The sequence below is a fragment of the Carassius gibelio genome, chromosome A17 (genome assembly GCF_023724105.1).
Source record: "Carassius gibelio isolate Cgi1373 ecotype wild population from Czech Republic chromosome A17, carGib1.2-hapl.c, whole genome shotgun sequence".
In the NCBI taxonomy this organism is placed as follows: Eukaryota; Metazoa; Chordata; class Actinopteri; order Cypriniformes; family Cyprinidae; genus Carassius; species Carassius gibelio.
This window is the reverse complement of record NC_068387.1, coordinates 12,998,984-13,022,967: the sequence shown is the minus strand read 5'-3', so window position 1 is coordinate 13,022,967 and position 23,984 is coordinate 12,998,984. Positions and strand designations below refer to the sequence as shown.

Sequence of the window (23,984 nt, the reverse complement as noted above, 5' to 3'; positions counted from 1 at the left end):
CTAGAAAAACAATGCAAAAACAGCACAATAAAATGCTAAAACAGGTTCTGTGTGAACAGCCCCTCACCTTTATAAGGAGAAAAAAACGTACAGTAAAAATGGACTGGCAAGTGTTTCGAAACAGTGTCAGTATAAATTAGCGTGACACAGACAGAGACCTTTGCATCCACTGGTTTTCTCTCCTCAGTGATGTTTAAGAGAAGTCAGTTTATGAACTGCTCGGAGCAGGACCTGGCTTTAAGTCTCCCCTCTGAAATGTCACTTATCTGCTCTTACATAACATATGGCTTTTAGAAGGGCACTTTTATCATGGGCAAAATGCATTCTTGCATCAGCATTTGTGTTCTGTGGCAATACATATTTGAGGCTGCTGTTATCCATGCAGCACCAATGAATTGCTAAAATATCTCAATCCAACCTGCTGTGAGATTTATAGAAGCAAGAGTGAAATTGAGAGGACGATAGGAAGACTGTTTTTTTATAGACATAATTCTCTTTTGACAGAGCGCATAAATCAATAAGTGATGCACAAAACAGAAACCCAGTAATGGTTATCTAAAGCCCAGTCAACAGAGAGACACAAAGACAAACAATTCAGTATAATATTTGTCTTCACAATTGAGCAGACATGCCACAAATCTATTTCCATAGTGATTGTGTACAGTATGTTACTTTCTACTGCACATTTAAGCTCTTTATAAGATAACAAATATCATTCTGCGGCAGCATTGCGATTTAGTGAGAAATTATTGCAATATGTAGTAGCAGTTGTGTGGATAAAGAATTTAAGTGTCTGTAAAATATAATGAATATCATTCTGCAGTCTTAGACCAATGTTAGCTTGCCAGAAGACAAACACTTCTTTTAGACTCCTAATACTGTAAACCCGCTTTTGACTGTGTGAATTTGCAGAAAAAGAACTGCACAATTTGAAGCATCTTTTTCCAATTTTGGGATTTTAAATATTTTTTTCCCTTTCTGCTCAGGATAGTCATTAGTAAAGGCTGTGGGACTGTGCAAATTCTTGTGGCAGATGGGGAAGTCAAGAATTTTCCTTTCATTTGTTAGCATTGCACGATGCTTCACATTAGTCCACAGGTTCTGGTATATTGAATCTCTGTTCATGTGTTTTGCTGGCTGGACTGAACTGCTTCTCAGTGCTGGAGACTTTTGTTCTTCTCTGCCTAAAAGAGTCAAGAGAGTTATCTTTAATAAGGACTTTTGCTAAAATCATGGGTCCTGGAGACAACATTTTTACATAAGAAGTTTTATCTGTATTTTTATATTGTTTTATCTAATAATATAGAGTATCGTTCCAAAAGGTTCAGTGCAGTTTTGATACTTTTGTCTGTTATGCTCTCCTAGGCTGTATTATTTGATTAAAAAAAAGAAAATTAAGAAATAAATACAAATGGTAATAACGTGAAATGTTACATATTTTAAAATGTTATTTATTCCTGTGGTGGCGAAGCTGAACTTCACTTTTATTATTGACCCATTACTTTTATTATTATCAATATTGAAAACAGACATGCTGCTTAACATATTTGTGGAAATGTTGAAGCACTTTTTGTTTCAAGATTCTTTAATGAATAGAAAGTTAAAAAGAACATCTTTTTTAAATACAATTTTTTTTTATTGTCACTTTTGAGCAGTTTGATTCATCCTTGTTGAAATAAAAAAGTTCAACTGTACTGACCAAAATAGTTTTAATCAGTAGTGCATACATTATGATATGATATTATATTATTTATAACATAATAATATATACAATTCTGATGTTTTTACTATAAAGCAAAACTAAAATACGGACAAAAAAACTCGTCACCTTTGATGACAATTCTGTTTGATAATTCAAACCCTAATTCTGAATATTTCTTTGGAGACTGCATGACATGCTGACTTGTAGTAGAAAATTTTACTATTTACTCACAGTTGTCATCTGTTAATTGTTCAGCTTACACATGAGCAGTTCTGCTCTGACAGATTGGTTGAACTGGAAGTGCATCCCCTTCGCTTGTTTTCTGCCTGCAGTCAGCGTGCTTCCAACTCAATGTGGGTATTGTCAAGGGCTTGAGATGTTGCCAGGGCACCATGTCCTGTGTCTAATATAATCAGTGAATTCACTATCCAAGCTAATAACATTATGACCTGGTGACACCAATTTAGTCCCCTAAGGTTGGGGCTCTTGACTACTTCACATTACACAGTCTGTTTGCCTCAGCTGCTGTGTGTGAAGATTTGTCTGTGTAGCCCCTAAAAAGAGCACTATGCTGAATAATGAGTGATTAGTCTCCGAAGCCCCTGAAAAAAATGGGTTGGATTTGGACTTTTTAGACAGACTTTCGAGCCAACAAACAAATGCAGTCTGAAAAATGAGGTAAAAATTTGTTATACAGGAGGTCATCCAAGTGACAACCATGAACAGAAGAAAAGCTGTCACAAAAAGATGAAGTGGGGAACTGTAATCTTGTGTAAGTGGACACTGAGGGACACCATTTACAGATACCTATGGGCACAACCTGGATATCATCCACTACTAATAATACGGCACATCTGGACTCTGTCACCATTACACAGATTTTTTTCTTTCTTTTACATCTTATATTTCAGCTGCACACACACACACACACACACACACACACACACAAATCCATAAAATGTTAAAAAGTTAGAGGCACACAAAAGAGTCCTCTGTGTCTGTGTTCACACATGCGAGAAAGTGAAACTAATTAGATTAACTACCAAGTTGCAGAAAAATACCAACCACTATTAAAAATAAAAAAGGCTGTGTCCTGGAAGGTTATTTTTGTTTCATATCCGGCCAAAAATAATTTTAGCGTGAATATCTAGACATGCATTGCCTGAATTTTGTTTAGTCATGAGACATAGCTATCCAATTGTGCTAATTTAGATTTATATCAAAATGAAGTAAGATTGAAGTTCACAAACGATTGACCATAAGCCAAACAACTTTTTGATGGATTGAGAATTTTTAACTGCATATAAAGATTGCCATCATTGTTTCCCTTGTCATCTTGTTCTGTTTATTTATTGTTAACACATTTCCGCAACTCTTGGCGATATACTACGAATTCATGTTTTTAATTTGCTGCGGTTACTTTTGTTAACAGGCAGGGCTGGAAAAATATACTACCTTCTCTTGCAATATCATTAGAAAGAGCTTTTACAATACAATACAGATGCTAAAAAAGTTAGTTACCAAATAACTAAAAACCACTGGAAAAAGAGTTCTCTCACACTTTGAGGCTTTGAAATCAAATGCCACACCTATATAATATACTGCAGTCTAAATAAGACTAAACGACCATTAGCATAAGTCGAACATGCCCTAAAGACACACACACGGATGTAATACAACAACCCAAGGTGCAATTAAAATTTTTTATTTGTCTGTAATAATGTAAAACATGAGAAACAGCAGGGCTGACAGACTCGAGGTTACCTCTATTGGAGAAAGTGTTAAAAACAAAAATCTTTTAAAAAATAGAACATAAATGCTTCTGACCATTGTCTTATCGCACGAACAGGTTTAATGGAGTCAGCTTTCCATCAGCAATTTGTAGTCGCATCAAGTTTGAAACGGCACAAATGAGTCTGGACAAAAACAAATTTGGATAAATAGGATCTCACGGTTGGCGATCCAGTTGAGATGTTGTGTTGTCTACAGGAGCCGTAGTGAACCTCAGTGCCCCCTGCCTGTGCTTTAATGCAGACCAGATGTCAGCTGAACCGTGTGACTAGCATTAGCAGCGCTCACAGGAGGCTTCATTGTCTTTCACTGGCGAGCAAAAATACAGCATTCCTGGAGCAAACAAGAGCCTGACCGGCAACTGATGCCTTTTCCCGTTCTTTCGCATTTTACTTTAGTTTTATTGAATTCCTTAATGACATTTAAACACCAAGATGAGAGGGATACTGCAAGAACAGCAAAAACAAGAGTGCTTTGTCCATATACTAAACACAAGGCCTCAGTCTATATGATATTGTGGTCTTGACATATTTTCTGAGGATGACATTTAAAGGTTCCTAATCCTTAATGATTCTTTTAAATAAATATATTATTATTTATTTGTAGTCATTAACTACACTGATTTAGGTCTCACAGGCCCTACAACGTAACATACTAGACTATCATTTATTGGTTCATGGAGTTGAATATGATGAAATGAATGGCTTGCGGTTACAGTTCGGTAAGTGAGATTAACTATGGATCTGATCCAAATGATTCCTAAATGTTTGTGATTCAAGAAAACAAATCAGCTCACAAGATTCATAAGTTTGGGATTCTGACTTCACTGGTCATGCTTCTTTTTTTGAAATCACTAAAAACAATCGGCTCGAGGATCGGACTTCACTGATCACACTGAAGATGAGTATGTTTTCATGTACCAAAGTATGAATGCACGTACAAAAATTAATATTGGTTCCCACACTAGTTTGCTATTTTCAGTTATATTATCATTCAGCATTAAAAACCATTTATTTACTTAGAATGAAAACATACAGCGCAGCACACGTATCAATTAACCTAATTGATTCAAGGTTGTTGCCACAAACAGCGCAGGAAAAACTATGCTTTAAGAAAAAAGGTAGGTTATTCTGATTTTCTGCCAGTACATTATCCGTTAAGTTTAAAGACATTTCCTTCAACCCTTAAACACAATGTGCAATTAACAACATTGGAGAATTTTCTCAGTTTATGTTGTATTCTGAATAAAATATTGAAATTTGAAACCTCATCATTGCATTCTGTTTTTATTCACGCATTTTACAGTATCCCAACTTTTTTGGAATCAGGTTTGTAGATCGATATTATATGTATTTATAATTCTATATATATAAAATACTATCACATAAAGGTGATGCAATTTTAATCGACCATTTCAATCCACCACATTTTGGCTCTTTGTTATCTTAAGAGCTCCCTCTAAATGTGGTACAGAGGCGGCTCAGCTATTAGTGTAAATAATTTAAAACATTTCTGTCACAAAAGCCTCCATTGTTACAAAAATAAACACATTACCATGCAAAGAAACTGTACAGCACTTAGCAGTGGTCAAAAAAGATTTCCAAAACGACTTTTGGATTAATTCCTGCTTTTAAACTCAGGATTTAAAATACCACACGACCCTGGTGTTTGTCCAAAAACAGTAAGATTTGGTTGGGAATTTTCAGGATGGAGGGAGGGAATAAAAAAAACGGACATTTCAGATTCGGGTGGAAATAAAATAACTGAGTAACCCCTATAAAACATGGAATTATTTCAAATACTCATGTCAAATAACTACTATCCGGACAGAGATAGAAATCTAAAAGAAAAAGCTATATGGACACAAGTAACCACGCCATATCCATAAAGAACCAAAACATTTATTTTAAAGTTCGTGGTTACCATTAGGATGGTAGTTTACAAATCACATAGGAATCTGTGGGACCAGGATTTTTCCTTTTTCACCTTTCTCCACCCTTTACTTGTGTTCCCACAATGCTTTCCAACCTGCGGGCACGGATGGGTGGCAGCTCTTCATAGATGCTGAAGCCCAGCTCTGAATTCTTCTGGGGCAGCCGAAAAAGAAGCAGGTGCTTCTTTAACACCTGGAGAAACAACGAAACCAGACATGTCACTGAAAGATACACAAAAGCAGGAAAGGTGAGAACATCAAGAGAGATATATAGTGGAGATAAAAGCAGATGCAGGAAATGGAGTGTTTCTTTAAGGTAGAGGAGAGTGCCTGATTGTACCTCATCTGTCAGGAAGTGGGTCTTTCTCAGCAGGCCCTGACGTGCCACCTCCTTCTCCTACAGAGAGTGCAAGTCAAGTCGGTCATAACTCACAGCACAACAAAATAAGACAACTAAGAGACCATCGATCACACTTGCTTCCCTCTTCAGACATATTTCAAACCCAACCACACATAAATTATAGCTTCCCTTGGAAAAAAGCATTAAATGTCACCTAGACCATAGTATAGTATGATCTTATGTTTTTGTTACACTGTTCATGTTCGGTGCTGTTAATGTTTACAAAAAATTATTAAAAGAAAGATTTCTTAATACTATGCTTGAATAAAATAGAAATATTAGAAAACAAACAAAAAAAATTAATTTTGCAAATACATTACAATACAATAATTTGAAGTGAAAAAAAAAAAAAAAAAAAGCTAAACTAAATGGTGCAAGCACATTACAAAATTACAGAAACTTGACTGGGTGCACTTAAAATGAAGACTTAAAATATAAAAATGAAAGCTGATTGAAATAAATAATTAAATACTATAGTAAATAATACTAAAATAAGACTGGTCTTGTTGCACGGGTAATTTACCTCTGCCACTTCATCCTGGGAGAAGATAAATGCATTTAGGTGGGCAACAGCCACCACATAAAGTACAGGACACCAGTTCCTCTTCAGCGCTCCTGTTACTAGTGCTCGAAAATACAGCCGCAACAGGGGCAGCGAGTCCTCCATGGGGGATGTGAACTTCTCCAGTGGAATAGGCAGCTGTAAAGGACAAACAAATCAAATTTCAGATGGAGACCCACATATATATATTTTAAAGTCGGCATGAAATGGAATTAAATTATATATATAAAAGAGCTCTGTGATTGTTTTTTGGAATGATGCAAATTAATTGTTGACTCGTGAATCACTGAATTCACAGGAACTCTTAATGCCATTTTTGCTAAAGTATAATCACAGAAACTACTAAAACATCTGTAAAGGGATAATTCACCCTGAAATTATAAATATCATCATTTACTCATCTTCATGTTATTCCAAACCCATACGACAAACCTCATTGGTTCTTGTGCATCAAGAGAGCAGTTTTAACTTATGTTTGCCATATTTGATGTGCTCTATGTACCTGTGTTGAGTTTACCTTAATATGTGAATAAAGGCCTAATTTATATCTGCTTTAAGCAAACGTGTCTCTTCAGAAGCTTTTGAATAAGCCTATCGATTCATATGGATTACATTTATGATCTCTTTATGAACTTAAAAAAATCAAAGTTTGGGTGCAATTTACTTTCAATGGAGAGACAGAAAACAGGTTTCATTAAAATATCTTAGAAAGATAAATAGAAAGTCTTTGAACAAGTGAGTAAAGGTTTGGAAGTTTTCAGTTTTTGGTAAACAATCCCTTTTACACTCAAAGTTTATGTAAGGATCAATACTAGTCTGATTACTATTTTAGGAATGTTAATGGAAAAGAAAGTGCAGCAAAATCTTGATATTCACAATGTCGCCTAAACATTGGCAGCAAAACAAAAATAAATTGTGACTATTCTTCACCACACTCATTTCATGCATCCCCTACTCGTAAGATCTTGGTAAACTAAATTAAACTTCTCCCACTAAAATCATCTGATGACCATGTGAACTACACTTCATAGCTGAAATCTGAATAAGATAGCTCCAAATAACCATAATTGCAAAGACAAAACTACAGTAACATTTCCATCAAGACTCATCTGTGCATAGGACACCTGAATAAGAGAAAACCCTTTACCTGCTGCAGCGAGACCCCCAGGAATCGCAACATTCCCACATGTTCTCCAAACACAGCCAGTCTCATGGTGACACTGTAGCGCCGCTGTAGAGGCAAAAGCATGAAGCAGCCAAAGAGCGGGTCACCGAATGACACCGCCTCATACTGCGCCAGCAGAGCAGAGTATAGGTCATGAAAGGAAGCCAGGCCTGGTGGAGGTGAGCCCAGATCCAGCGCCTCAAGCTGGGCTGGCCGTGTTAGTCCATGAAACAGCGCCCAAGTAAGCTCTTGCACGGGCCGCTCCAGGAAGAGGTCACCGGAGCACAGAAAGACACAAGCCAGCCGAGCTAACTTTGCCACTGGTGGCACCACTGTGAGCACCTGCTCCCTCCAACTCTCCAAAACAAGCAGCCATTGAAGGCAGTGAGTGACTGACTGCACTGACCCCGCTGGAAGAGACTCGACCTGCTGCTCACCACCAGCTGACAGTCCCGTTCGCTCATAGAGACTTATGAGCGGTAAGAAGGGCCAGTCAGAAGGCAGGGAGGGGCCGGTAAGTTCAGGTAGGAGATGAGAGCAGACAAAAGGGGTTCGACCAAGGTACCGGTCACGGGATGAAAGGACAGAGGATTCCAAGTGTGCAAGGTTGGTGAGGTAACAACCACGGATGGAGGGCAAATGTTGAAGAGCCTCACGCAGCAGAGCACCAACAGCAGGTGAAGTCCTGTCTTTAAGCTGCAGCTCAGCCAACGCAGCCACCTCGGTTTCACCATTTACACCTTCCCTGATAACAAGAAAAAAAATTAATATTAGTGTACAATAGTTCATATTACAACAGTAAAAAGAACAAAAAAAAACTAAGCCAACTATAGAATTAAAGGCACATCCTTTCAGTGCTTAAATTGTGATGAGGAAAAAAATAAATAAATACATATTATCAAACATGCACTACCTCACTAAGGCTATATTTATTTCATCAAAAACACATTAAAATAGTAATATTGTGAAATGTTATTATAACTTAAAATAACCATTTTATCTGAATATATTTTAAAATACATATAAAGCTGGAGTCTTCAGCGTCAGATGATACTTCAGAAATCATTCTAATATGCTGATTTAGTGCTCAAGAAACATTTCTTATTTTCAATTTTGAAAAAAAAAACAGACAGACAGAAAAAATACCACAGATAAAAAAAAAATGACACACATTTCACAATAAAGGCTATAAAAACAAAAACATAACTTAAACCAGAAACAACTGTCCAAGCAAAGATCTTTTACATCCTTTCTGAAACGAGCTGTTTGCTGCTCTCTTCTGATTGTGATGTGAAACTACAGCTTTTATTTTTATTTTTTCAATATTGCAACAATAAAAATTAAACAAATGCATTATAGCATGTTTGAAATTCTTATTAAAAACCAGAAACACTTAGGATCAACATCTGAACAAAAACAGTATGCAATCAGAACAATAATAAGGGCAAATCTAAATTTGCAGCTTTTATACGGGAGACCCAACTAATCTCTTCCAGCGTGTTTCAACTTTTATCTCTGTGCAATTAACAAAGAAATGTCCTCATGGAATATGTCTGAGGAAGGTCAAGAATATTAATACTATTAACCACAATATATCAAAGCAACATAAAAGACATTGACAATGAAAATATGAAACTGAGATCTATCCAAAAACAAATTGCCAAATAGAGACCCTGTAATCTAAAAAGTACTTAAAATTAAGTTTATTTATTTATTGCTTAGATTGAAATCAACGATTTGTGATGACAATTTCCATAATTAATTAAAATATGAAAGTAACTCTTGGAAAGAATTTCACTGCATTAAAAAAAAAAAAAAAAGATTCATCTTCTAATAAATTATGCACTTTCCAAAAGTTTTTTTTAATATACATTTATTTTTAAACAACTGATGTGAAGGAGACGTACAGAGGATGTATAAAGTCTAGCTTATAGATGTGTAACAATACACAGAAGTCACGGTTCAGTATTTACCTCGGTTTTGGAGTTCAGTACAAATGTATTTTTGTACCGAAATGTATTTTATCATTTATTTTGAACCGACAGTAGTGCAACATACATATAGCATGAGCAGTTGTTTTTGATTTGAATTAGATGGTATAATTTTAAGATTTAAAGTAAAATCAGAATGGTCTGACTTTCTGATTTGCAAAATTATGCTACATTAAGAAACCTGCACAAAACAAAAACAGCAGACAGGCTGAATGACTAAGTCTTATTTCATAGGAAGCATCCTCCGTCACATTTGAAGGCTGTTTACGTCAATGTAAAGCTAATGAAAATGCTAATTAATCCTCTGACAGCAGGTGTGTTGCTTATGGAACAGCAGCGATGTAGTGTTTCCTTCCCACTGTAAACAAAGCAGCTGTACTTATAAAAACTACTTTAATGTGCATTATAAGCAAGTAAGAGGAAAAGACAAAACCACTGAAACATTTCTGAAGACGAGTTCCTCTCAGAGATATTCATATAAACCCCCACATATCGGTTTTCTTAAATTTCGCGAACAGTGAGCCTGATCTGCCTGGGACAGTATTTTCTCCGTTTTACAGACCTCAGAAAAATTCCACACAGATTACAATTTAGAAAATGACTGCAATGCAATAAGTGTGCATTTCTGGAATAGAGATCGGCCAAAATAAAATTAAAAACCAACTAGTGCTGGTCGACTAGTGCATCTCTAGAAAAACTTTCTCATAACGTTCTCAATGCTGACTGAAAACAAGCAGGCGGTTCTTCAAGCCTTTGCGAGCCATCTAGACTCGCTGTTCTTGTTTTGGGTCGGTGTGTCGAACGTCTCTTCTTCTGCTCTTTCCTGTTGTGAACTTGTGATGGTTAGCATTGCATTACACTTTTAGGATTGACCGCCAACAACTGATTGTGTCCGTCGTCTGACTGCATGAACCTAACCGTGATGCTGGTACTGTGATGATTGGAGACGAACACATGTACATGTGTCTGGGGTCACTATATAACCAAATGTGAATACTTTGTATGACTGAAGTCAATCTAATCATACAATGTCTGGGTTTGCACTCTTTTCCAGTGATCAATTTCCAGGACTTCAAAGACTTTACCAGTATAATTTGTATTTAATAACAGCGAGAATAAAGGACAAGGCTAATGGGCTAAAGTAACAGATATTCCTCTCTCCACAAGAAGGACCACAGTTAATACAGAGGGGCCAATCTTATGTTGCACATTTGGTCACACTATATTTTAAGGTCCATTGTGTATGTATTAACAAACCATTAATATGACTTCTGTCTCAATACATTTCTAATATGATGCTTATTATTTGTTAGTAAGGTAAGTGTGTTAGATAGGATTAGGAAAGTAGATGGTCATGTGGTATAAATGCTTTAGAATTACTAATAATCAGACAATATGGTAGTAATAATAGGCATGCTAATAAGCAACCAGTTAAAAGTGAGAACTTCTTAAATATTAATACATTTTTATAATAATAAAATAATAAGATCAGTAGTGATGCTTGATTTTTCATGGCTGATTCTGAATTTTTGTTACATCAGTGGTTGAACAGTAATTTTATGAAGCTACGAGAATATTGTTTGTGTCTAAAGAAAACAAAAATAATGACTTTATTGAACAATTTCTTGTCTTCCATGCAAGTCTTTGACGTGAGTACCATGTCGCATGTCTGTGCATTCCTCCGACTGAAAACCAGACGCAGCACATCCGGTTTCTACGTCAGAACACCATGTCAATATCATCACACACACATCAGGGTACTCTTATACTCCCAAATGTATGCATCTGTCCATCTCTGGCTTCTGTTTAATTTGTCATAATTTTTGAATGTATGAGAAATGAGAGCTGTACGGCAAACATCAGAGACTTACGGAAGGAGGCTGTGACAGAAGGTCATGACAGACAGGAGTTCATGTGCCAGATATTCACTCCCAGGAAGCAGCCAGGACACTAGAGCCAGCGATACATGGTGGAACAAGGCGGCGTGTTTGGCCACCTCTGGGTCAACTGGAACCTAAAAGAATGGAGTCTCAATAAAAGTAATCCATTACAATTCTTTAACTAGCAGAATGCTTTTCAAATAAAACCAGCATATATGGGATTTATTTTTTATTCAAGCTTAATTCATGGTAAATAAAAACAGTATATTTTATTCATTGTGCAAAGAAATTAATCTTTTTTTTTCTAATTAAAATACACTAAATATTTTCCACGTATATTGAATCTATATTGTATTAGAATTTAAATAATATATTAAAAAAATATATATATATATATATATAAGTATATAATTAATGAAACAATATTAACAATTATAATTGTAAAGTAAATTATATGTGTGTGTGCATAAAATGCATGCAAATGTGTTAAATGCAGAGGTTGCAGTTACCAGCTTGTGAGCCAGTCTGAGCAGCAGATACAGCAGGTGGTGCTCATGGTGTAAAATCCAGGCACTCGTGTGAGAAACAGAGGGCTTGGCTCCGATACAAGACCGCAGATAACTCAGCACAGAGTCCGAGAGGATCAGATGACTGAACTGATGAGAGACGATTTTACCACAAAGCATACGCCAGCATTTTCCACATTTACCATCAAAATGAATGTACCTTCTTTATTAAGCCTTTATGGATGGAGGTGATGGTGTTCAGCAGGTATAAGAGGGCAGTGGGGAGAGACAGAGGGGTGTTGGGCCCTGCCAGTGTGCTGGAGGTCTTCAGCCTCGAGCAGCCCAGGCTTGGCAGACTGGGGACGAGTTCCCCACCAGCTGCACTCAGCCCGGGGTTACAGATCATAGAGCTGGACCTGCAGGAGAACAGAACATAATCACCATCACGTTCCAACTAAACGTCTAAAAAAAAAATCATTGTTCTTTCAGGAAATATATTATACTTGATTCTATAACACTGTCTAAGTGTTATATATTAGCGATTTTATTGTGCAAGTACATTGCAACACCATTAGAACTGTATATAAATATCGCACTACAATTATTATGTGATTAATATTACATTTCTTTGATTGTTGTATAATTCTATAATACTGATATTCACCCCACCTGAAGCTGCTGGTTATATTCCGCATAGCCTGATGGGATATCAGCGGCAGAAGCACGTCTGAAGTCAGAGACTCCAGTTCCTGTAGACACTGAACTGGCTGGAAAGAGCTCTGACAAAAGAATCAGATCAGATCAATCACGTTACATATTAATTATTTAAGCATCTGAATTTTTAGGCCCATTTGCACTAATAGCTTCTGTTACTACAACTAAATTTTGATATAATGGGATAAATATATGAGAGAAATGGCAGTCAATTTCTACTAGCAGTGTAAAAAGCATAAAAATGCTTTTTTGTGAAGATACATTATCAGCAGCTATTTTGTGCAGACAGCATTATCTTGCCATGAGGGATTTGACGGAATACGCTGAATAATGTGGAATAATCTTTCAGATGTTGGTGTTTATCGTATGATGAAGGGCAGTTTGGATCTAAAAGAAGCCACTGATTATCCACTTTGATTCTGAGAGTTGAGCTCCTAGTGTCCTAACAAATAATTAATGCATTCATTGATTATAATCTAAACTAAGTATTTAAATGTAAACTAAGTATTTAAATGTGGCTAGATATAAACTTCAGGTAGGTTTTCCATGCCTCCAGATGAACAGGCTGTTTTAAATTTAGCTTGTTTGGGGAGGCTTTGAGTCTTATTTCTTTCTTCTTATAAATACCTACTTGCACACAGAGTTGTGAATAATACGCCTCAGTGTAGAGGAGGTAGGATGGAAGCAGAATCAGAGCACTTGACATTTGAGCCGGGCCATCGAGTGCTCTCACACAGCCCTTGAGAGAGCTGATGACAGTGGGCTGGAGACCGGTCACATGACTCCACACGACCGGAGGAGCTGGAGGACACGCTGTACCCTGAGCACTGTCAATACACAGAGAGCCAAGAAGCTCAAGGCCATATCCACAAACTATAGCACACAAATGAAACTGCAAAATTAATATGAATAAAGCAAAGCATACTTCATGACGTATAAATGATTAACAGCTGTCAATCCTACAAAGAGTTTCAAGATTCCTGACAAACTGTAAATTCAAATCAAGCAGAAAACCGTTCAAAAGCTCTTTCTAATTATCTTTAAGGAATCCATGAAATCACTTAATCAGTGTTGACTTTTACCATTGAAACAGGAAGTTCTAGCAAGATGTATGAAAAAGCTAAATATTAGAAAGCATATTATTTTTTAACTCATAACTATGTTAATTGTATTAAATATGATAACTACAATATCAGTTTCCCTAGTATTGTGGTGTATTGTAAAACATCACAGTCAGTGAATATTCCTCTAAACTGTTTCAATATTATTTAAAAATAAATAAAAAATATTAATATTAATAATCATTGACATTAAAGGGGGGGGTGAAATGCTCGTTTTCACTCAATATCCTGTTAATCTTGAGTACCTATAGAGAAGTACTGTATCCTTCATAACTCCAAAAAGCCTTTAGTTTTATTATATTCATAAGAGAAAGATAGTCTGTACCGATTTTCCCCGGAAAAACACGACCGACTGGAGGCGTGACGTGTGGGCGGAGCTAAAGAATCACGAGCGCCAGTAGGCTTTTGTGTTGAGAGCGTTTGGAAGCTGTGACATTACCTTGAGGGAAAAACCATCCAAAACAAACCATGGCTAACAGTCAGATTCAGCCGTTTATTTATGATCCAGAATCAGATCCCGAGGCTGAAACTGAACGAGAGCAGCAACAGCAACGACTCGCTCCGAGCGGGGCTCGAATTATGGGAGAAACTTGTGACAAACCGGAAGGAGTATTTTTGGAACAGAAATACTCCTTCAAACGTACAACTTAATTTTTGAAACTTTGTCCATGTTTAGCATGGGAATCCAACTCTTTAACAGTGTAAAAAACTCAGTATGCATGAAATAGCATTTCACCCCCCCTTTAATGAAATTTACCTTTTTTTTTTTATAAGATTTATCTTTTGAACTTTTTTTATTCAATAAAATACCTTTTTTCTATAATATAAACAGAATATTAAGCAGCACAACTGTTTTCAACACTGATAATAATAAGAAATGTTTCTTGAGTATTAAATCAGCATATCAGAATGATTTCTGAAGGATCATGTGACACTGAAGACTGGAGTAATGATGCTTTAAAAAAAAATATTACAATAAAAAATAGTTATTTTAAATTTTAAACCGTTTTACTATATGTAGTTTTGAATTATTTCTCAAATGATCAAAAGTAGCAATCAAATAAATACATGCTATTAACATGTTGAAAATAATTTAAGTTGCTTTTTATTTATGCAATGTGCAAATGTTAAGACGTTTGCTAAAATGACCACATCGTAGATGACTGTGTAGTCTAACCTGACTAAGTCTCTCTGCAGTTCTTCATGGCACCCTGCCGTTTGAGTGACCCGAGTCAGCAGCACGATCAGAGCCTTGATTCGGTCCAGCTCCAGAAACGACACAGACTCAGATGAAGCACACAGCCGGTTCCCAGCCTGCAACCTCTTCACCAGCACAGGATACAGGTCGCTGAAATGAAGGACACACTCACCATCACTACAACCAGATGCTTTCATTCACTGTACAGTCACAATTCACACTGTATTTTAACAACCACAGCTTATTGTCATAATTTGAAAGGGAAGTGACTGGTCATCCTCACGTGTACAGATTGCAAGCCTGTCCGTAGCCGGCAGCCACTGCGAACAGCCTCAGCGCCTCTGTACTGCAGCGAAGAGCTTCACCTGTTTCCAGCAACATCTCCGATGGCTCCACAACCACAAAACGTGACAAAAGCTCCTTCCCTCCAAAAGAGTTCAGCTAAAAAACAGACCAATTAGGGACAAGCTTAATATTAAGATATATCATACTAAAATGTACAATTTTAGAGCATAAGAATACCATTAAGGAGGCTTTGTTTTAGGAAAACTTAAATTTTTAGCTTAGTTAAAGTATCAAAACACCATAGTAGCCCACAGCGAGACTATATAATATATATATATACATATTTCAGCACAACAATATGTTTTGACATCTGAGTAGGAGACCTGTCACATGTTTTAATAAGCATCATACTCATTTCCTAAAGTGGGTCGGAGATCTTTCATTTTATAATAAGATTATAAATGTGTACAATTAGTGGGTGCTTGACACTGTTAACCTACACAATTTAGTGGATACTTACTATTCTAGCACAAGCATGCCTCCCAGCACTTGCTAAAACACGGAGCAGCTTCATCGCCAAGGCAACAGGCAGCCCGTACAAAGAGGGCGGAGCCTGTGAGGTGGCAGGAGCCCAGGAGCAGGGAAGAAACTCCGAAATCACAGTGTTCATGAGCCGCGGACAGGCCAAGATCTGACGGGGGAAAAGGTTGGAATCTGAATAAAAACCGAAACAACAGAAAGATACGTGCGAACAAAACTGTATCAGTAGTTCAAATCGAAAGATAAAAACGACATAGTGTTGAAGTTCAGATCCTAGCAAAGTTCACAGGGTTTAAAACAGTGTTATTAATATTAACTACACCTAAAACAATATAAAAAAATCATTTAAAAGCTGAAATAAAATAAAATATGAATATCAGACGAATAAGTGGAAATGTTGCCTTCCAAACTAACTGAAATTAATTTAATTTGAAGTGCTAAAACTACAATTTAAATAAATATGAACAACATTTGAATGAATAAAAATGTAATTAGCACACAATGAAGTTACTTAAATAAAAAACTAAAAAACAAGGCTGGTTCAGAATTGAGCTACCTGTGTCGCTGCAGCAGTTGAGTGGCGAGCGATTCGGATCAGAACCTCCAGAATATCAAGCACAACTGGAGGAGAGGGCCGCACCACCTCCAGGATGTACCGCAGCCGAGGAAGACCCTGCATCTTCAGAAAGCCCTGAGGGCAACACAGGAGTTTCAGGAATTCTTACCTTGCAGAAAGAGAGCAACCTTAAACCCCAGTTACCTTGACAACATCCTGCCTAGCAACATCATGATCCGTTTTCTTTTCTTCTTTCTCTCTAGCCGTTTCTTTTATGGTCTCATCCAAGCCTTCATCATCCTCATCCTCCTGAGCGGTGGGCAGTAAAGGAAAGGATGCCATGCCAAGCAACCACGGGAAGGCATTATCCAGGCACTCCTAGGATGAGGCAAATCAGAAATGAAGTGGTTAATTATCAACAAAAGCGCATAAATGATATGAGAGATGATTGTCTCTTACTTCATCGTCAGATGAAACCAGCAGAGCTCGCAAGGCATGCACCGCTGCTGACATCACACCCTCCACACTGTCATCCAAGGAGAACCGCAGAAGGAAGAGGAGTCCAGCATCCAGTAAAGAAGAAAAGACGCTGCCCTTCAGGGAGGATATGTACTCACCAGCACGGGCCTGATGGAGAACACAAGCGTACAGTGTTCATAAGAGACAAATCTACAGAAATAAAGCACTTTAGTGACAGATTTAGTAACAGCTTGCACCAGCGCAAACCATCTTTTGGTGTTAAAAATGACTTTGTCATTACTGTGATTTACCAAAGACAAGCAGTGAATAATTAACAACGAAAGGGCATGGATACAGTGACATTATTGCATATGGATTTTAAGAAGTTTCCCTTCCAGGCACAAAATTTATGGAAGAAAAGTATTAATGCAAGTATTAATTTGCACCATTATTTAACACCCAAAAGGCATGCCTTAACCCAGAAAGACAGACGGATACAGATGGACAAACAAATAGTTGGTTAATTTATTTCACAAGTGAAGGTGTCCAAAAAAAGGAGTTAAATACTACAAGATAAAGGGAGTCACATGATCTCGATATGCTGTCTGTCCCCAGCTGCATGTAGAATCAAATATATTTTAGTAGGGGACTAATATACTCAAAGTCTTCATCTAATGTGAGTTTAGATTATTAATAGTTCATATTTTTCAAAAGTATGATTTTTCTTTTTCTTTTTTTATATATAATTTTTTTTTTTTTATGTAATGAATGCATCTTTATAAAGACCCAGCATTTACTATCTCATAAAACTGTCTTTGTGGACTCAAATCCATGGGCAATACAATACCTTTTCACATCTCAACTCAATAATCTTGTTTTAATTTTTAAAAGTCTGTTTACTTTGGCCAAGACATTAGCGAGAGTGCTGACGGCCAGATTGCGCTGTTGGTTCAGCTGACTGCGAGAGAGGAGGAAAAGCTCTTGCAGTGAGTAGCCAGCCAGCTGGAACAGAGGACAGAGAGAAAATTATAATTAGTATTACACATTTACAACAACTACAAACGTCTGCATTTGACTAATACAAACACCTTTTAAAAGAAGAGCTGGCATAATTCTAGTTTGCTGCCAGTATAAAAACAATCCAGCGGATGAATTTAGCTGAACCTACTCACCTCTGGCTCCTCTCCATGGTGATGCAGGCCTAAATGGGTGGGCAAGTCTTTGGTGGGTGGAATAAGAGTGCCAGCAAAATCAAAACGTGCTTGCATAGCCTGAAAATTTAATAAAGCATTAATGCAACAAAAAATAAAAAACACAGAATAACATTATTAAAGTTTGTATAAAGTTACATTTTTTCCCTATTTTCTAAATGCTATTTCATACATATATAACTTTTTACATTTTGCTTTGACCGTGTAATTTTCTGTCTTGATTTTCCAGTAAAATGACAGACTTCTCTCTAGTGATTTATGTCGGACTTCTCCAATCATTTTTCATGCATGCAGCAATGTAATTTGTGTGGGAAATTTTTGTGCAGTTTTTCTGTCTAACAGACAATAATCATGAGAAGCTGAATGATTTGAGAGATCATTCATGTCTGCACCACAAACGGTGCAGGATTAGTTACAGTATGCACCATTTTTGGGGTTTGGGGGTTTTAAAAAAGTACTACTGATGCTTGCCTTAAAGGGATAGTTCACCCAAAATCAAACATCGCCCCATGATTTACTCACCCTCAAGCCATCCTAGGTGTATACGACTTTCTTCTTTCATACAGAGTTAAATTGAAAAATTGTCCGGGCTCAACCAAGCTTTATAATGGCAGTGAATGGTGGTCGCGATTTTGAAGCCTAAAAAAAGTGCATCCATCCATCATAAAAAGTGCTCCACAAGGCTCAAGGGGGTTAATCAAGTAATTCGGAAGCGAAGTCATGTGCTTTCAAATCATCGTTTTGTACTTCTAATTTGTGACCAATGTTTCATTTTGCTCTCTCCTCTTCATTTCAGTGTTCATCACTTCTCACCGGAAGCCTTTATTAACCTTGTGGAGTACTTTTTATGATGGATGGATGCATTTTTTGGGGCTTCAAAATCTCGACCACTATTTACTGCCATTATTAAACTTGAAAGAGCCAGGACATTTGTTAATATAACTCCTACTGTATTTGTCTGAAATAAAAGTCATATAAACAAAGGATGGCTTGAGGTGGGTAAATCAGGGGGTCATTTTCATTTTTGGGTGAACTATCCCTATAAAAAGCACAACTAATGAAACCACCTCCTAAGGTTTACTGGTTTGTACATTTTTGGTGCTCTGCCTTCTGGGTGCAGGAAGGTCTCTTGTCCATTCCAGTTTTTCTGGCTCCACCTTGTCCATGTGAAGCCACTCCTTTTGAGGCTTGATTGGCAGCTCCTCCCCTGTAAATAATAAACACCACCAATATTATACATGATTAATAGAGAGAAACACAAAAATTAATTCAGCCGCCTTTTCCAATTTCCATGTATATTGCATACACAATGCCACATGCTGACGGCAGCACAACTGAGGAAGAACTGTTCTCTGAACAGGAAGCCCTGATGTGCTTCATCCATAAACATCAATGAGTTCTTCTTATCTCTTTTACCTTAAAAAAAATTGGTGCTTGCTCTAGCTAACTCTGCTCTAATCAGACTAATTGAAATTGATGCATCTGCCTAAGCATGCTGGGCTCACAGCTTAGCTGGACAGATCTGCAAAGTGTACAGTCCTGAATATGTGTGGTGAGTTCCAAGCCCAGGGTGAATAGGAAACTGGAAATCATCCAGCTTTTGCTGACAATATTGAGAAGACCACATCTGGTACATTAGCTTTACTTTTCAAATGCTGTATGCATGCAGACTAGTCCAAAAAAACCATTCAGCCTTCTTCATGAAGCTAAAACAATGCTGTAATACTAAGCAGTATATTTCAAATAAATCACAAACATGTAGGTTTACTGTGTATTAAGATTTTATAACATTTATTCACAACGTAGTGGTATATGATGTGATCTGTTTCTCTATACTCACCTGTAATTGGAGCTTGAAGCTGATTCTCATCTTCCTCATCATCATCCATGGTATCCCTCTGAGATTTCTGAGCTTTTATTGCGTGGTCTAACTCTGGAGAAGTGCTATTAGGCAGAGGTTCATTCAGGAAGTCTTCTCTATGCACAGGACCAGACGCTGACTCATATCCTGGTGTTCTCAGCGCCTTTCGAGATCTCACAAATTCCACTAATCTAGGGTCTGACATAACAGAACAATTTGAGGGTGAAGCGATTAAAATGTCACTGTTATACAGAAGGCACGTTCCACATATTGGGTTAACAATAGGGTCTAAAGGTGAAAACTTCAATAAAACAAATAAAATCAACAAAATAAAATGTTAACAAAATGGTCAGTGAAAGCAGCTTAAATTTCAGAAATGCCAATCAAGCTCAGGAGGCCAAATTATGGACAATTTTTGAAAATATTTTTTAATCATTTTACAAATATTTTTATGTTCATCGATGCTGCATTTATTTGATCAAAAATACAATAGAACTGTAATAAAAAATTTAATAAAAAAAGAAGCCATTACTGTTTCTCCAGAATCAAGTGATCCTTTAGAATTCTTTTTAATTTGCTGCTTTGGTGCTCAAATATTTCTTATTAATATCAATGCTGATAACATCAGCATAACACCGATTCTTCGTTTAAAAATCTTTATAAATGATCTTGATCTATACTGAGATGAGCGCTGCAGTTCAGAGTCCTGTCAACCGGATTTAACATACAGCACTTGAATTCCCCAGTATCTCCCGAAATACATGAAAGTAAGTGGCTGTTGAACTGGACGAAGAATAGAGTAAACTTTATTGTTCTGCTATGCGTGTCTGATATATGAATAAAACACGCCTGCAAATTACATTTGATTAGATAGTTTTTGCTGCTTCCATAGACATCATTGTGTATTTTACAAACTACCAATGTATTGTTTTACTAGTGATTATGTATATTTAAATGTATGAAACCTAAAATAAACATTATGTGGTTGAAAACACTGCATATTAATTGTGATATATGACAAGTGCTGAGCGCATCCGTCTCTGGCTCAGTGCCAGCCAACGCGTGAAAGCTGTTTGAATCTGGCAGTTCTGTGGCGCCACTGAACATTCTAATTCATACTCTCAGGGGCACAGAAATAAGAATCCAATATATGGTGCAATAATGCAAAAAATGTTCAAATGTAATTTACATTATAAATTATTTTTGTTAAAATATATCTGCCAACATTCGGACTGCCAACCAATCAGCAAACAGCAGCTGACTGTGACCTCAGCAGTCTGTGATATAAACAGATAATTTTTGATTGCACATTGCTAGTTAGCAATATGTCGCAGAGTACCTTTCTTAATTTTTTATAGCAAAAAAACCTCGGCTTGATGGACAGCCGGACACAAGGCCTAACGTTACATCTGATGAGGATGTTTCTCCCTCCCCTGGCCCAACATCAACAGACAGTGTTGCCAGATTGGAAATGTCCAAGTATCGTACCAGAAGTTCAAAATTATCGTATTTGGAAAAAAATTATTACATTTAACAATTAACCACAATTTTGACATGACCTGCAAATTACCACTAGGAGTATGGTTGGACGGAAGCAGTGCGACAAAAATACTATCCCATAATTTTGCACTGTAATCTGACAATAAATGTGGCACACCCAGATTTTCATATGCACACCCACAGTCTCTTTTCTGGCTACACTACTTGTCATACTGCTTAATATTTTTGTGGAAACCATGATACATTTTTTTCAGGATTCTTTGACTAATAAAAAGTTCAAAAGACCAGCATTTGAAATAAAAAATATTTTTTACATTATTTACTGTCCTTACGGTCATATTTGATCAATTTACTGCATCCTTGCTTAATAAAAGTATTGATTCGCACATTATAATAATTAAGAAGACTAGCATGTTAGGGACCAAATAATGCATGTATATATTATATTTCCCACAAACTAACAAACATATATTTGTATACTGTATTTCTTTCCCTTATAATAACCTGAATAAGGGGCTGTTTATATATTCTCCATCAGAAGTGTCAGTAGAAGATACTGAGCTTACCAAGCTGTGCCAGCAGCTTCCTCTGTTCCTCCAGTATCTCACTCTGGGACATCGTCTGCAACTTTGACTGGTTCTCCTCATGAATTTTCATTGTCTCCATGGCACTATTTGCAATCCCAAGTCCTTGACCCGTAAGAAGCACGGGGCCACCAACACTGTCTGTAACAGAAGCCCAATCAAAAAATACATCATGCTTTAGTTAACCATGAAAAACTTTGTGGAATGTGACAGCACTTACCCATTGCAACTGACCCAGGATGCTCAGTCATGTTCTCCAATGGTGAGACTCCCACATGTCTAGATGAAGAAGACTGATCTCTAGTCTCTGAACCATTTAAAGACTGGACATCTTCCTTCTTAGTCCTTTGTGCTGCAATTTGGCGTGCAAAAATACTTTTTCTTCCTCTAAGAGCCTTTTCCTTCCCCTAGGTGCAGTGAGAAATAGAGAAACATCAGACAAACAAACAAACTGGGAAGGATTGTATGCATGCATGATATTTTCTCACCTCATTTTCCATTACAGATCTATGTAAGACTTTAGGGAAAGCGGTTCCTGTGATAGACGGGAGTGACACAGGTGCTGCACTCGTGTCCCTCTCCTACAGGGAGACAAACAATAAGAATGGCATTACATTGTGATTCAATCAAACAACAGATATACTGTAAAAAACATGACTCACAATGATCCTAGATAGGACAGCACTGATGTGGGTATCATGTCTGTCCAGTCGCTCTTCTGGGTCCTCATCTTCAAAATGCACGCGCTCCTGTTTGAAGCGTGACTTCTTTGGAGGTGCAGGGGTCAAGGTGGGAAGCTCATCTGGAAGATCTATAGGCGCAGATGAGATCATTTAAATACAATGCTTATAAAAAACTAAATCAGCATGATCTTATTTAAGCAGGTCTAATGAAATTCATCATTAAACATTTTTTTGAAAATGCTGAAAGCTCAGAAATGTCTAACCTACCTTCTATAGTCACAACATCTCTCTGGTCTCCCTGCTCCTGTGCCTCAGCTGCAGCAGTGTCTCCTCTGCGTTTATCAGCGCGCTTCAGCACAGCGACAGAGGACCGAGCGCCCGCCGCCAGAAGCTCCTGCTGCTCCCGGAGCAGATCCGCCTCGCTGTCCGTCGGCTTGGGACGCCGCAACATCCCGAACTCCTCCATTAACACTCGGCCGTCTAATGGTTTACAGCAGAGTGTCAGAAATAATAGCGATTCAACATTTTGCTCTCAAATCTGCCATTTCATCTTGTGCTTGACTGATCGACAGTCTGAAAGTTTTCTTGTTGGCTTGCAGAAGATTATCAACATAAAAGTTTCTTATTAGTCAGTCCGTGATTATCACAGTAATGGCGAAAATATTCCTTTATTTGAAATCCAGGAAGATCGTTTACGCCACGGTCCTCTTTTGAGCTATTTGGCTGAATGTGTACACACACATGTAGAGTTTACAGACATGACTCCATTTCCGGGTTATGAATACTTTACAAAATAAAAGTATTTTCTGTTACATTTAAAGTCTGCGTGAACCGGTTGTTTCTGTAATTTTTTGAGTTTTTTTCTTTTACTGTCTATGGTTTTTACCAGAGAATGTCTAATATGTTTTTACCAAGACAATTTTTTCCTCCGTGCATTAACTTACACGGGTTCACCCCAAGACTAGCAATGTGCACTAACAAAGTAAATAGTGTAAATTTAGATTTCATGAGGACTTTAAAAAAATATATCGTTATTAAAATTATATAAATATATAATATATAACACAAAATTAAGCATTTATAAATAAACATTTTAATTCTGTACTCTTAATATTCGTTTTATTTACATTACAAAAACCTTATTTCATTTCCCCTTTCCTATCTTTGATATTATTTTATTTTATATAATAATATTATTTTATTTTATATTTAACTATTAAATATAAAATATAATAAAATTAAGTAAAATATATTTTAATAAATATATCAACGACAAAGAGGCTTGGCATAAAGATAACATAAATTATATTTGGGCAATATTATCTTTAAGAAAAGCTTTACT

General features: G+C 36.9%; 1 protein-coding gene across 1 annotated transcript; it reads right to left on the bottom strand.

Moving 5' to 3' along the window:
- Nucleotides 1–5,378: 5,378 nt before the first annotated feature.
- Nucleotides 5,379–23,411, bottom strand: LOC127933253 (RNA polymerase II-associated protein 1). The gene is made up of 24 exons (XM_052530086.1): nt 22,910–23,411; nt 22,622–22,770; nt 22,448–22,540; nt 22,180–22,366; nt 21,942–22,100; nt 19,855–20,073; nt 19,106–19,221; nt 17,976–18,074; nt 17,704–17,805; nt 16,804–16,971; nt 16,549–16,722; nt 16,345–16,479; nt 15,769–15,939; nt 15,247–15,404; nt 14,943–15,113; nt 13,276–13,471; nt 12,600–12,709; nt 12,151–12,346; nt 11,934–12,080; nt 11,416–11,558; nt 7,536–8,298; nt 6,350–6,526; nt 5,767–5,823; nt 5,379–5,619 (listed from the first exon to the last, which is right to left on the bottom strand). The coding sequence occupies exons 1-24, from the start codon at nt 23,106–23,108 to the stop codon at nt 5,476–5,478; spliced, it is 4,233 nt and encodes a 1,410-aa protein (XP_052386046.1). The 5' UTR covers nt 23,109–23,411; the 3' UTR covers nt 5,379–5,475.
- Nucleotides 23,412–23,984: the final 573 nt, after the last annotated feature.

Excerpts from the sequence above, each read along its gene's own strand:
- LOC127933253 (XM_052530086.1), bottom strand. The coding sequence starts at position 23,108 with ATGGAGGAGTTCGGGATGTTGCGGCGTCCCAAGCCGACGGACAGCGAG. Across the intron at positions 22,367-22,447 it reads GATCTGTAATGGAAAATGAG|GGGAAGGAAAAGGCTCTTAG; the intron begins GTGAGAAAATAT and ends CACTGCACCTAG. Across the intron at positions 22,101-22,179 it reads TCCTGGGTCAGTTGCAATGG|ACAGTGTTGGTGGCCCCGTG; the intron begins GTAAGTGCTGTC and ends CTTCTGTTACAG.